We start from the raw sequence: 13,816 nt of genomic DNA, 5'->3' as shown, positions 1-13,816 counted from the left end.
TCAATCAGGGAACGGCTGCCAGTCAACTTCACTCCGAGAAGCTTTCCCTCGGGATCACATGACCTGCACAGGAGGTCCAGAGCAGACCTGGGGGGGACCCAGGAAAGTTTGCGTTCCCTTTTTACCTCGGCGAGTCCCTCCCCTAATCCTATTTTCCTCGTCGTTTGCACCGCATTAAAAAAAAGCGCCAATTAATCCTGAGCACAAAATGGCTGCCACTTCACAGAAAGAGCCTTCCCTGGGGCAGCATCACCGTTATTCTTCTCGGTTTAGACACTCAGGCTAAGCTTCAGAGGGCTTATCAACAGGGTACTTTTCGGGGGCCACTTGCCTCGGGAAGAGGCCATCCCGCACTGGCCCCCCACCCTCTTCCCCCTGTAGTATCTGCAAGACCATGATGGGACATACTTTTTAATTAAATACAGTGACAAATCCAGACTATGCCTGCGCTGACTGTTGGCATTCCATAGGGTGATGCGTAATTGGCACATTGTAGCCACCCCCACTGTGCGATCGGCCGCCTGTGGGCTGCATGTAAAGCCACATGCGAAAGGTCTTCCTCTGACTCCGCCCACTGCGAGCATAGATGTAGTCTTTGGTGTGAAAAGAAGCAGCAGGCGGCAACGTGCGTTTTCATTGGAGAACCATGGCAGTCTACACTTCTGAATCAGCAGTGGGGTTTCCGAATGAACGCAGCTGTGGTTGCAGATAATTGGCCATCCCCAATTAGGGTGGAAACTGGGGATGTTGGGCACCACATTTATTTAAAAAATAAAATAAAAAATTAAAAATAAAGTACACTGACAGCCTGGATCCAATCGATACCCACCGACTTCTGACTTTGAACATTTGCTTTTTTAAAAACTTTCTTTCTTGCAAACATGGCTAACTAAAGACAAGTATGAAAGAAGTGTTCCTTCTGTAAGCCAGAGGTAAGAACAAATGTTAATTCAACACAAGGTTTCAAATAGCCAACCATCCGCATGTGCCGATGAGACACTCAAGTCATTGCTGAAAGCAAGACATGACGCTCAGTCAAATCATGTTCCCTGACAAACAAATGCTGAGGCACCTGCCTCACAGGCAATAGGCTCACATCTAGAAGCTATCATTCTCCAAGGTAAGTTCAATTCGACATTCAGTCAAAACGACCTGATCCTGAATCTCAGCAGTCACCACTGAGTGGTAAAATTCACACAGTATGAAAACAGTTCTTCTCTTTTTCTCTGTTCTGTTACATTTTTTTGTTGTTGCTGGTTCCCGTGTTGTATTTTCTTGCTTTAGACCATGATCCTCCTTCCAGAAGACCATAAAACTTCCTTTTTTTGGTAAATATCGATAATATCGTTCAACGTAACCCAAAAAGCTGTTTGGGCCAATCGAAAACATTCACTGAAAACCGAAAGAACGTTTAAAAAAAAAAAAAAAAAAACAAACGCAGAAAGGGAACTACCCCTTTAAACAGGGGGGAATTGATTCTCGGACGACTCAGCAGAAAACATCCATTGGATGGCATTCCAGAAGCAAGAGAAGATTCACCAGAGTGCAAACACAAAATGCTCGTGCCAGACTGAATTTTTCCAGTAACTCTGCACCCCCCCCCCCCAACCATCACTGACCTCCCACCCCACCAGTTGCCCAAATGTGATGGACCTCATGGAAGAGGAAGCTGAGGTCATCCATGACTTCAGCCTGAAAAGACTCAATCAGTTTCTGTCGGACCTCAATTACTTTCTGGAGGATGAAGGAAAAGGCAACGTACAGTTTCAAATCGGATTATTAAAAATATATATATGAGTAATACTGAACCAAGTGGAAGAGCGGAAAACCTGCCAATGTTTTTCTTCCAAGTGCTGAAAGTCAATTACAGATACTGACTCACACGAGGGCTAAGATATAATCGAAATCAGTCGGCAATTCACAGAAACCACGACATCAATCCACTTCTCCCCATTCCGTTACCACCTCAGCTCTCTCCTCAAATGCATTTCAACCGACAAATGAGAACGGAGTGCTCAGAACATTTCATAAAATGAAACCATTTTTAAAAATAGTGCAATTGAACTTCTTTTCTCGACACATTCACTTTAATTATGTTTTTTTTGCCTTTAAATCTAATATGTAATGCAGCAATCCTTAACTGTTGGTTCATCTGTGGCTTTTTTTAACTTAAACATTCTAACGCTGATGTAACAATCACCACTGGCAATTGAAAGCGATGGACTTCTAGAACTCTGACTTAGAACTCTGTAAAAAATTCCACATTCCAAAAACTCAGGAGTGTTATAACAGGGACTTGCAGATCCTGATGGTCACATGCACTCACTGATGCGAGGACAAGACTGCCCCCCCCCCTCAGCAAGAGGTTCTGTGGTCCGGCGAGGAACGCAGCGCTGTCCAGAGGTGCGGACGGACATGAGAGCGGGACAAAGAATGCCAGGAATTCCCCTCTCCAGCCTTCTGCTCACGCTTGGCCGAGCCGCGGCTCTTATCTCGCAGACCCACCGGTCCTCCCGAGCGCGGAAAAGGGCCCGCGACAGCGCTCCCCTCTTCCGCGCGGCTCTTCCTGTGGCTGATTTCGGGGGGATCCCGCGCCCCAACAACAACAGAGCTTTCACGCACCAGGCGCGGCCATGCACAGAGACAAATATACTGTCCTGGTTTAAAAAAGGCATGAAGACCGTCTGAATTTGTCAGTGCAGGCCTCACCACAGTACTCAGTGTGTTTTCAACAACATTGCTCAGGGCATTGTTACAAGAATGCCATCCATTGTGTAGGCAGCCATCGTTTACTATATCCCGTTTCCAGAAATAAAACATGGCTCATAAGATCACAAATGGCAAAGAAAATGAGCCTCCCCCTCACACTGGTTCCAGTGGAGCGCCTTGGTTGCTTCAAAACAAACAAAACTCCAGCAAAGAGGGTCTGGCTCAGTGCTTTCAGGAACTCATTCTTTGCTTGACCCTTTGAGGTGTGAGATCACAAACACGTTATTAGAATTTTGTTAACTCAACATTCTGTTGCTGAATGTAACAGTCACTGCTGGTGTTTGAAAGCAGTGGAGTTAGTGACTGAGAATTTTGAGTAAGGGTTCTAAAAAACCAGCACTTCAAAGGGTTCAACCAATTTGTTTCGCAGATACCCTCGGTTTAACGGACACGTTTAACGGCGCCTGTCATTTTGATTGGCTTTGTTTATTTTCTGACAATATCACCCTGATTTTTTGGCTTAAATTATTTTTTCTTAACGGTCCATGAGAGTCTCCTTTCAAGGACAGAACAGACTGGGGGCCAGTTCTACCTGCCATTTAAAACACAGGAAAACAAATAGAATTTACTGTTAGTGGTCCCTTTTTTTTTGCTTTTTTTCTCATGAGCGCACTTGGTGGGCTGTGTTCGGGGTTCCAATTACAGGGGAACCAGGGGAGCGTACCCCTCCTGAAAGACACCTGAACCCCCCCTGCCCAAAAGCAACAACCGTGATGCCATCCTCATCCCCTTCCCGCAGGCCAAGTGATCACCATCTCTCCACCCCCCAGTCTGCAATCTCATAGACCCCCCCCCCCCCCCACCCCCACCCAGAAGCCAGGGGGTAATTCGAACCCTGGCGGTGATAATCAGTGGAGGACGATCGCTGCCCTGGCCGTGCTAAGCTCTGAGAGACTCACGGGGCCCTGTTTCGGTATCCAGCGACGCGCCAACTGCCTCTCTTACCATGACCCGTTTCCCTTTGTCAATGTCTGTCAATGGCTGACGCAGAGCAAAACTAACTGTTTGTTATTATTATATTATTATTAATTACATTTATATAGCACTTTTCCATATGCTCAACGTGCTTTACAGTGAAGGGGGAACTCACCTCACCCACCACCAATGTGTAGCACCCACCTGGGTGATGCACGGCAGCCAATTTGCGGCCAGAACGCTCACCACACATTAGCGAAGGTGGAGAGGGAGAGAAGGTTTGGAGTCGGACACCTGATTGATCCTATCCCACCTTATGCCATTATTTTCTCTCTTACCTGTTCTGAGATCCTGGCTTACTGTGGTAATTAAAGATCCCATGGCACTCAGCGCAGAGTAAGGGGTTCCCCGGTGTACCCCAACTCGGCTCTCTCAAACTGCCACCCAATCATCTTCCCAGTTTAATTGGCTAAAACACTGTTCTCTCTCTCTCGCCACCTCAGCTGATGTGTGGGGGAGCATTCTGGAGGGCTGCAGTGACTGCTGGTTTTTGGGGTGTTCTCTGCACAAGTGTTTCATTCAAGTGAGTGATTGGCGAAGGAATCCACACACCTTGTTCTCAAGGCCTTAATTGGCAGCTGATTGAAAGGAAAACAAAAAAACCTGCAGACACTGCAGCCCCCTTGGGATTCAGTTTGACAACCCTGGCCTAGAGCATCTCCAAAGACATTCTCGGTTTCTCTGACAGCACAAGCCAGAGCCCCAGTAATGACTTGTTTATGCTGTGGTGTAATTTCTGATGTACCTGATTGGTTAAACATTGAATAAAACATTGAGGTAGATTCATCAAGGTGAAAGCTACAAATAAGTTTCTTCAAGAACTATTATTCTATTGTATTCTCACTTTCTTTGTCCAGGCACTTAGTTTATTTACTTCACATGCAAATCACTGTGGTCTACCATCTTAAAGGATATTACTTTGGGAAGGATTATATAACTCTTTTGTTTTTGGTTTTTGGTAAAGCACCACGTGTCCACTTAGCAATTCATTGGCTGTGTGTAGTGAGCAATGCATTGTCTCAACATGACAAAAGTCAAAGTAAGACATTTCAACATTTTTATTTGGCCACTTTTATTTTAGGTGACTACACTGGGACTATGCAAACCCTCCAAAACACAAGTGCACATTGGGTTATACTTCACTTATAAGTATTCCACTGTTTTACGACTGCACACCTGTTGCAGGTGTATTTACAGTATGAAAGGTTTTACTGAAAAGTCAGTAAAAAAGAATATGCGGCAAGCTCGCTTAGAAAAACTAACACAGTAGCCTACATAATGAATGATATCATTAATGATATCACGGATGCAGTGACTCATTTACGCTACCTTGAATGCGCCCGTCTCCAAGCAATTCTCACTCTCACAAACTCTCAGTAATCACGGCAATTCAGTCTATGTCGGCTGTGTGGATCCAGCAACCATGCTATGCCACGTAAATATATTCAGTTTGATTCGCTGTATGCTACCTCTCATTTTTCAAATCGCTGATTTGACCAAACTGACACTGAAATACGAGCATCGTGTTTCATCGACCACAAGATTTAGCCTTACTCAGCGTCAACGTTGTTCGAGTGTCAGAGTTTTGCAGCCCAGGCGCATACAGCATCTGCATTTATTTTGTAGTACAGACTGTAAAGCGTGCCTTGATATCAAGATAGGGAAACAACGGTGAAACGCAAACAGTATCATCTTCGCTCCATAGTGCCTGCATGGCTAATATCGAACCTGACTGTCAAACCTCTTTACACGGTAAAAATGGAACCCGACGTCAAAGTTGGGCACAGCTTAAGTTTAGTTCCATTGACTGAATATTTCAGCCGCCTATATACATCAGCCATGCAATTGTCACCGACAAACTGACACTTACAATATTTACATTACATTAATGTAACGTCTATCCAATAGACAGGACTGTCTGGCAAGTATACAGTCGGGCGCGAAATTAACTCACTTCGCAAGTGAGGAATTAGAAATATTCCAGCAAGGTGTAGGCTAGTCTATCGTACACACCGCATGGGCGGGGGGTATTTTGATCAAGCAAATAACTTCGAATGCATTTCATAAACGACTATCTGTATAGTGAGCGCGGCTCTTAATAAATCTCAGTTGTTCTTAGTCGTAGGGAAACACATATCGACGAGATTGTAAACGCTAGATCAGAACATTCAGTCCAAGAAATTATCACGTGACTCGACCTGTGCGTTTCGACCAGCCCGGTAGACCAGAACGGCTGACGTCAGCGCCGACAATTAAGTAATTATGCTTATATATACAATTACACAACTGTTACAAAATAAACAAATTGTTTATTCTGTGTTTTTTCAAATCTCATCTTAATGGGGATCAAATTAAACACAGTCACAGATACACACACACTCACGCACACACCACGGACATACCAAAAAAGTGTATAGACTCAGGTACACAGATGCAACGTATCTTAGTCCGAGAGAACTAGTGGGCTAACCCAGAGTCCACGATTCATCTTTTAAACAGCAAGACAAAAAAAGACGGGAATTCTCTGATTGTTTTGCGATGGCAAAGTATATGACAGGTAAATTCAGGAAACACGTACCTCTCAACGTTCTTCTCTGATCCTTGGCGTATCCGAACGGAGTGAACCCAAAACCACTGTCACAACTCCGCAGTCACATCTGCCATGCGCACATGTTGCCCGCTATTGCCATGACGAGCTCCATATCCATGTACAATGGTGTTCTGCAGCTCCAACTTCGGTGCGAACAAATTGTTCAGTAGTTACAGCCTGACAAAAAAATTGTTTATATAGGGAAACGAGACACCCACTGGCTATCTCTTCAGGGTGGGACAGCCTAAAAAGACACACTTTGACCCGCTTCGCGTCAGCGGCAAGGGAGCTCTAACCGGAATGCGCGAAAACGCGTGCGCGTGGTATCACCCAGGCTCGGAGGGGCTGTCGGGTTATTGTGAAAGGCGAACGAGCACAGAATAATAATGAGGGGATATATTGCTGCAACAGCAGGGACAGATTTAGTTCGGTGTTGACTCAGATTAGAAACCGGATTTGTTGAGCATGTGCAGACCAACATCAGTTGTCTTGTTAAGAAAACGAACCGGCTGGAGGTCAAAACAATTCAGCGGCGTGTTGATTTATCAACAGTCTGAAAAATGTTTGTCAGTAACTTGGATATCAACGAAACAACGGTATATCGCTACTTATAGCAACAGGAATACTTGGGTTGGCGTGTACCAAGAAGGATTAGAATAAACACAATAGGCCTATGAGACGCATTGGTCATAATGGTAACTGTAACCAGTCACCTTAATTTCTGATGTGCTGATCGAGGCTGTTGTGATATACTGGTCTCAGCATTTCAATCCCAAAGGATCTGATGCTGCTAGCTGGTTTACAGTAAAGTAAAAAAAAAAGAAAAAGTTTTATCTCATTCACAAACATACACAAAGAAATTCAGGGTCGCGTTTTTTCCAGTGTCATTTTAAAACGTTTTTTTTTTTTTTTTTTAAATCAAAAAGAGAAGTGTTTAATTAATTTTATATTCAGAGTAATCGGATACGGTTAGTAAAGCGCCGCAGTGTTACAAATGTTTGAAAGCTTGTTGCTGTGACGACTCAGTCATTGCAAACGCTGCGTGTACTAGGCTATTATTGACTGCTTAAATTGACGGCAGTAACTCTACCGAAATCCAAGGGCGTTCTAATCCACACACAAATAATGATTTGCATGTATTCAAACACGAGCAGAAATATCTAGACCTACTCTTCCTGGGGATAATTTAGATACTTTTTTCCAAACTCTGAGCCACGCAGACACAAACGTGACAACTGCTGCGAAGTTACTGGAGTGTAAGTTACATAATGCTTTTTTCCGATAAACGCTTTCCACAAACAGTCAAGAATGATCCATCAACAGAAAATCAAGAGATATAGGCCAACTGTTGAGAAACCGTACTGTAAATTAATCTGTACGGCATCTTATCACTGACTATATTCCCGCGTGTCCAATTTTCTAATACAGTCCAGACAGGATCTGTTATTGTAGCCACAATGTGGCAGAATAAATGTGTGCACACAAAAAAGACAATCCACTACTGTTTCAATATCCATTATTTTTTGAATGACAACCGCTTTCATCCAAGATGAGCACACAATACACCGACGGAGGCTACTTCCGCTCTGCAATATGAGACACAAATAATGTGCGCGTGCTGTATTTTACTAAAGCACACGGCTTAACGTCATTTGCATGAATTCCTGGACCGCACGCATGTAATTTATGCAAACAGGCTACGACCAGAACTACGACATGACAAACACAATTGCATCTGTTTTATGCATTGTCTGTCATACATTTGTTGTAACAGCATAACGCGTTGCTGTCGATTTGTCTGTGTATATTCATGCTCACGGAGACCACCTTCCTTCACCAAAGTGCTTTGACTTTTGATATACCCAAAGGACAGATTATAAGGCGGAACTTATTAAACTGTCAAACCGCAGTAACAAATGGTGTTCTTCCTCAAGTGCCTAACAGAGGAGAAATGTCCAGGGTTCAGAAAGTAAATGTCCTGCACATGGCTTTCTTCCACCCATTAGCAAATAACAGGTGATTGGAACAAAACACTTTTACTCTCTGAACCTGGATTTACCACCCGTGGTGCCCAATTCCCAAAATCCGAGCGTTCTCCTTTATGCTGTCTACCACCTCAAGTCTGCTCCACATAAATCCGATTTATACAAAGAGCACAATCTAATGTGTGGTGAGTGTTCTGGCTCAAAATGGCTGCTGTGCATCACCCAAGGTCGGTGCTACACATTGGTGGTTCGGTGAGGTGAGTTCCCACTCATCACTGTAAAGCACTTTGAGTGTTTGGAAAAGTGCTATATGAATGCAATCATTCATTCATTCACTCCTTGAGTGAGGAACACACCATTATAGCTTACTCAGAGTGAAAATGAAGGAAATCATCTGTGACTTAAGGAGCAATACCGTTGGTGGTTGGCTCACTCACTGCCATACAATGTACAAAAAGTAGCCCTGGATACATTAGCACATTCAAGTCCCCCTGAAAGAAAGTAGGCCTCCTAAAATGGAGCTGGGTGCGCGGATAGCAATCAGAACCGAAATGTCAGTCAGACACACTAAGACCCTCCTCTGATCCTCTCTGCGTTCCACGACCAGGAGCAGGAATCTGCAGCGTCATCCTGAAGGGGTGAAGGGGGGCATCCCCGCCCCCCCCCATGTGCTTCTGAAACCACCATCTGTCTTCAGTCTCCGTTTCATTGGCAAGCTCAGTAATCGGCCTCCATCAATCACACAGTTTGAACGTAAAGCCTGGTGGCATAGATCGGGCCTTCTCAAGGACGCGTTGGCTCGTCTGACAGTTGGCTTTAATGTAGAAGGGGGACCTCGCACTATGTCACGAGGGGATCCCAGGCATCCCCGTGAGGTCATTCTATACGCTGCCAAGTATGCGTAAAAGGGGTCATTTTCAAATATCAGAGTGGAAAGGTTTCTTGGCACAGAGAGCCTAATTCGTGAAATAATTCACCGGGCGGCACTGTGGAGTCAAGAGACCTTGGAATCCTTCACACAGCGAGATTCTCTATAAACAGCTCAGGTTCCAGACACCACAAAGGCTGAAGGTTCAACAGAGCGTTGAGGTTCTATACACGGGTTCCGTACGATTGCAAACACAGGGCAGTACGGCAGTGCAACAGGGAACCCAAACTTCGTCATGGGTTACGCAAACACACTCAAAAGTTCAAAAGCATATTAAGAGTCGATTTGAACGCAGTGATTATTCATAGTTATAACATGATACTTCAATTCTGAGAGGCGTTTGATGCCCCTTTATTATAACATCATAGTCAATTCATCACACTAGAGAGAGAGAGAGAGAGGGAGGGGGGGGCGGGTGGAGAGAGAGCGAGAGAATGAAATCTTTGAAGTTAATTTTAACTCTGAGGTGAATGAACACCAGCCACTTGGCTGTAACATTAATCATGTGCATGCTGTAGGATCTTTTAGGATATCTTCAGGGTGTTCAGTGACTTGCTTCAAAGGCCTTCTTTCAATATATCTTGTTGATCAAATATCTAAATGCTGGATTGGAAGCATAACTTTGTGATTAATTTTCACCAGGGTAAATACCCCATAGTGTGCAGTATTCTGTCAGTGTCAGCAAAAAGTTATTATACATTAATATCAGAGAAATGTAATTCTGAAGAGGTACTGAGCTTCTGTATCACCAATAATACAACCTAGAGGGAAGTAAAGTGTCGCCCTCTAGTGAGCATAGCCCAACAGTGCCGGTTAGTGCTGAAAGAGTCCCATTTTACTCAACCTTTTGGAAACAGTTTGGAGAGAAACCAGCATCAAATTTATGTAAAGCGCTTTGAAAAACACATGGAAATGAAAATCTGTATGGAAAAATCAATTCCCTTTGTTTATTTTAAAAATCTATTTACAAGTGTTACAAATGTACTTAATCTTCTCAATTTAAACTGAGTATATGCAGAAAAAATCCACGTAATGTACAAAGAAGATTGCAATTACAGCACAATTGTTTCTTAATCATACGAGTAAATATCACAATTCATTACTGTATACAAAAGGCCTTTGGGGAATGGTGAAGTAGTTATGCAACTCAATATAATTGTTCTAGTGCTTTCTGCACCCCTGAGAGAGAAATCAATGTTAAAGAGGGATGTAGGAAAGGAAGGGTCACATTAATAACAGAAAACTTTGGTGGTTGATCAGCAGGGTAGCCCGAGGGAGAGCACATTCAGCCAATACGATAGGGCCTATGCCCGGAAATGAAATGTCTGTATTCTGTCCATATGTCTTTGGCTCTCATTTAGAAAACTTTTTTTTTTTTTTTTTTACTTTCTCTTGTTGCATTTTAAGTTTGTAAACTGAAAACCTGCAAGCTTTGGTGTGCAACACACAACCAGGCTTGAGCTCTCAACAAGATAGGGACTGAGAGCTTAACTTTACAGCTTACTGGGCCAGGAAGGAGGTGTTTATACAAATGCACATAAAATGGTACACCACAGACCATTTTCTGGACTCAGAGAAGAAAAAGGGCCAAAAAAAGTGTCTTCAGTTGGAAAAATAAGTGTTATAAAATGCTGGTGCTGTTTGGAGATAATGATGGTGCTCTAGGGGGTGGTGCTCCACTGGTCCCAGCCTCCCCCAAAATTTCGACCTGCCCCTGTCTGTGTGTGCTTCATATTGCTAGGAGCCCAGTTGTCCCCTGCAGTGGGGCAGTCCACCCGCCCGTGGGGTCCGTCCCATCAGCCCAAATCCACGCTCTCACAGTGCACGGGTGGCGGGACGCTGGAGGGCACTGCAGAGCTCGTCCCGGCTGTGAGGTAGCCCGCGACCCCCGGACCTGTGGGAGGGGTACGGGGGCGGGGGGCCGGGGGCGTGGTTAACACACAAAAAAGGGGGTGGAGTGTTAACAAACAAACAAAGGGCCCAAACAAAACCGTCAGTCAGACAAGCCCCCCCCACACCCCCCCCCCCTCCGCTGCACACCCCTGAACTGAACACACACGGCGGAGGGTAAGGGCTCCGGGTGGTGGTGGTGGGGGGGGGGCGCAGCGGTAGCAGCTCCGGGGGGGGGTGGGGGGGGGGGGGTGTTAAATGTCACCGCTCGTGCGTTTTCTGCTGCACCGCCACTTTCTTTTTTTAGCGCTGCGGCTGCAGGGGCGGGGGGGGGGGGGGGGTTTGGGAGTGGAGTTTAACGCTGACTTTTCACAAAAAAAGTGTTCAGGGGGGAAAACGAGGATGCTCAACAGCTCAACAGCGCTCAGCCGCCGGGGGGCCTGGAGGATCACGCGCGCACATAAATCCAGCACCGGAGGCTCAGTGACTTTCACGCGTTTTTAGCCCACAGGCGGAGCCCCAACGCTGGCTCTTCAGCGGAGGTGAGCTCAGGATGAGCAAATGATTCATTAGGCGCTCCGATTTTGTCCCGGAATTACCTCCGTTGTTGGTTCACGCGGCGTTCCGATTCGTAACCTACTTGCGAGAATACAGACGCAGATGCCAGCATATAAGGTGCACACGTACATATTCGGTTTCCGTGTATAACACCTTAATGGTTCATGACACACTACACGTTAATGTGTGAAAAACACTCACATGGATCGTTCACACAGATTTGCTTACTGCAGGGGTGTCGACTCTTTAGTGCACAAGTCACAGGCAACTGAAGTTCAGGACGGCATAGAGCATGTGTGGGGCGACATAGCTCAGGAGGTAAGACCAATTGTCTGGCAGTCGGAGGGTTGCCGGTTCAAACCCCGCCCTGGGTGTGTCGAAGTGTCCTTGAGCAAGACACCTAACCCCTAACTGCTCTGGCGAATGAGAGGCATCAATTGTAAAGCGCTTTGGATAAAAGCGCTATATAAATGCAGTCCATATGTGTGGTCACAGTGCTGAACAGAGACTAAAACTAGGTGGGAGCTCAGTAAGATGGATGCCTCCGCCAACCTTAGTAGTTGTCATGGTAGCACTGAAAGCTTTCCATTTCCTCCTTTGGGCCAAAGCCAATCATGCCACCAATTTCTATCCAAATTTCATACACAACTAATATCCTTTCCACCAACGGGAATAGAAACACTCACACAAATATAAACAAGTGGCAATCTTGCCAGCGTTGATGGAGGTAAGAGGGAAATCATTTGTATACCTGGCAAATTAGAATTGTTCCAGAAAATTGAAAGGACATTTTATGTTTGTAACCAGATGAAGATGGAGACAGAGTGCCAGATACCAGGTATTTCATGTGTGTGCGTATGTGCAACAGCAATAACATTCATTCATGCATTCGCTTTTGCATCGTTTATACACGTACATATGCATGCGCATGTGTGATTATGTGCATGCATGTGCGTGTGTCTGTGCATGTGAGGATATGCATACCTGTCAGATACCCAGCCGCCTGAGACTCATAGATGAACAGGTCATGCTTCTGGTCTTTGAAAGCTCTCCACACTGTGGACTGCGCAAGGATTTCATTCACCTGTAATACAGGTGGGTGTAGAGTCAAGAGCCAGACAATAGACTGCTGTCCTGTACTCAACCCTGCACTCCATAACTGCTACAGATTCTAGAGTACATCATTTCATTAAAATGCAGTCATAATGCAGTATAAGCACAGTTAAAACCACACACAATGGCTCATAATGCTCTCCATTAGAGATGTCATGAATTTATTCCATGCAGAAAAAACACACTTTCTAAACATCTTTTTTCTTTCTTTTCAGGGGATAATATGTGAGCTCATCTGTACCTTCTAAAGATAACAAGCTACTGCATACAGAATTTGCCAGCTAGCCAATTAACCACTTATTATAATGTCTTGTTTGAAATTCCATTAAAATAATGTTGAGTAAATAAAATAAAATAAAAGTTGTGCATTTTGTTGTTAAATGAAACAAATTTCTTCAAGCAGACAGTGACAACATATAATGCTTTATAATCAACTCATGTTATAGCAATTGTGGTGTACATGCATGAGACTGGAGCAGGCCTGGTCATAGCTTACCTGCTCTCCGTACTGCAGGCTGGTTGTCATGGATTTGATCGCCTTGACGATCTGGGCTTTGGTGGCAGATGGGTTCTCCAGTGTCTCCAGGCCCACGCCCTCCAGCAGTTGCAGCAGATAGGGAACAAGCCCCACCCTCAAGGCCTATGGACACACACACGCACGCACATGCATGCACGCGCACAGATACACACACACACACACAGACACACAAAGACACACACACACACCAGTGAAGCATTTCTCTGGACTCTGATACAGGGTGAGAGAGAGACAGTGGGGCGTGTGTGTGCTTACCTGAGCCACCAGGTGGGTCTGCTCTCTCTGAAACATGCGATTGAGAGCCTCGCAGGCCAGCCCCACCATGTCCGCCCGCACCTTCATCCCACTCATCAGCGGGCCTATCGTCTCCAGGGACGCCATGGAGTTCACACACAGCTGTGATACACACACACACACACACACACACACACACACACACACACGCACACACACACACACACGCACAGGTT

General features: G+C 45.2%; 2 protein-coding genes across 2 annotated transcripts in view; both read right to left on the bottom strand.

Moving 5' to 3' along the window:
- The window catches only part of LOC135260307 (transmembrane protein 108-like), a 38,453-nt gene extending 31,753 nt beyond the window's left edge, over window positions 1-6,700 (bottom strand). Inside the window, exon 1 of the mRNA XM_064345551.1 lies at window positions 6,323-6,700. The gene's annotated coding sequence lies outside the window, so the exon portion shown is untranslated. The remainder of the gene's footprint in view (window positions 1-6,322) is intronic.
- Window positions 6,701-10,170: 3,470 nt separating this feature from the next.
- Window positions 10,171-13,816, bottom strand: part of LOC135260726 (dnaJ homolog subfamily C member 13-like) — a 38,820-nt gene continuing 35,174 nt past the window's right edge. The window contains exons 54-57 of the mRNA XM_064346193.1: window positions 13,602-13,742; window positions 13,305-13,448; window positions 12,680-12,779; window positions 10,171-11,141 (exon numbers count right to left, since the gene is read on the bottom strand). Coding sequence (XP_064202263.1) covers window positions 11,044-11,141; window positions 12,680-12,779; window positions 13,305-13,448; window positions 13,602-13,742 — 483 coding nt within the window. The 3' untranslated portion in view covers window positions 10,171-11,043. The remainder of the gene's footprint in view (window positions 11,142-12,679; window positions 12,780-13,304; window positions 13,449-13,601; window positions 13,743-13,816) is intronic.

The sequence above is a fragment of the Anguilla rostrata genome, chromosome 8 (assembly GCF_018555375.3).
Source record: "Anguilla rostrata isolate EN2019 chromosome 8, ASM1855537v3, whole genome shotgun sequence".
In the NCBI taxonomy this organism is placed as follows: Eukaryota; Metazoa; Chordata; class Actinopteri; order Anguilliformes; family Anguillidae; genus Anguilla; species Anguilla rostrata.
The sequence above is the reverse complement of the archived record's forward strand: the minus strand, read 5'-3'. Positions and strand labels throughout refer to the sequence as shown.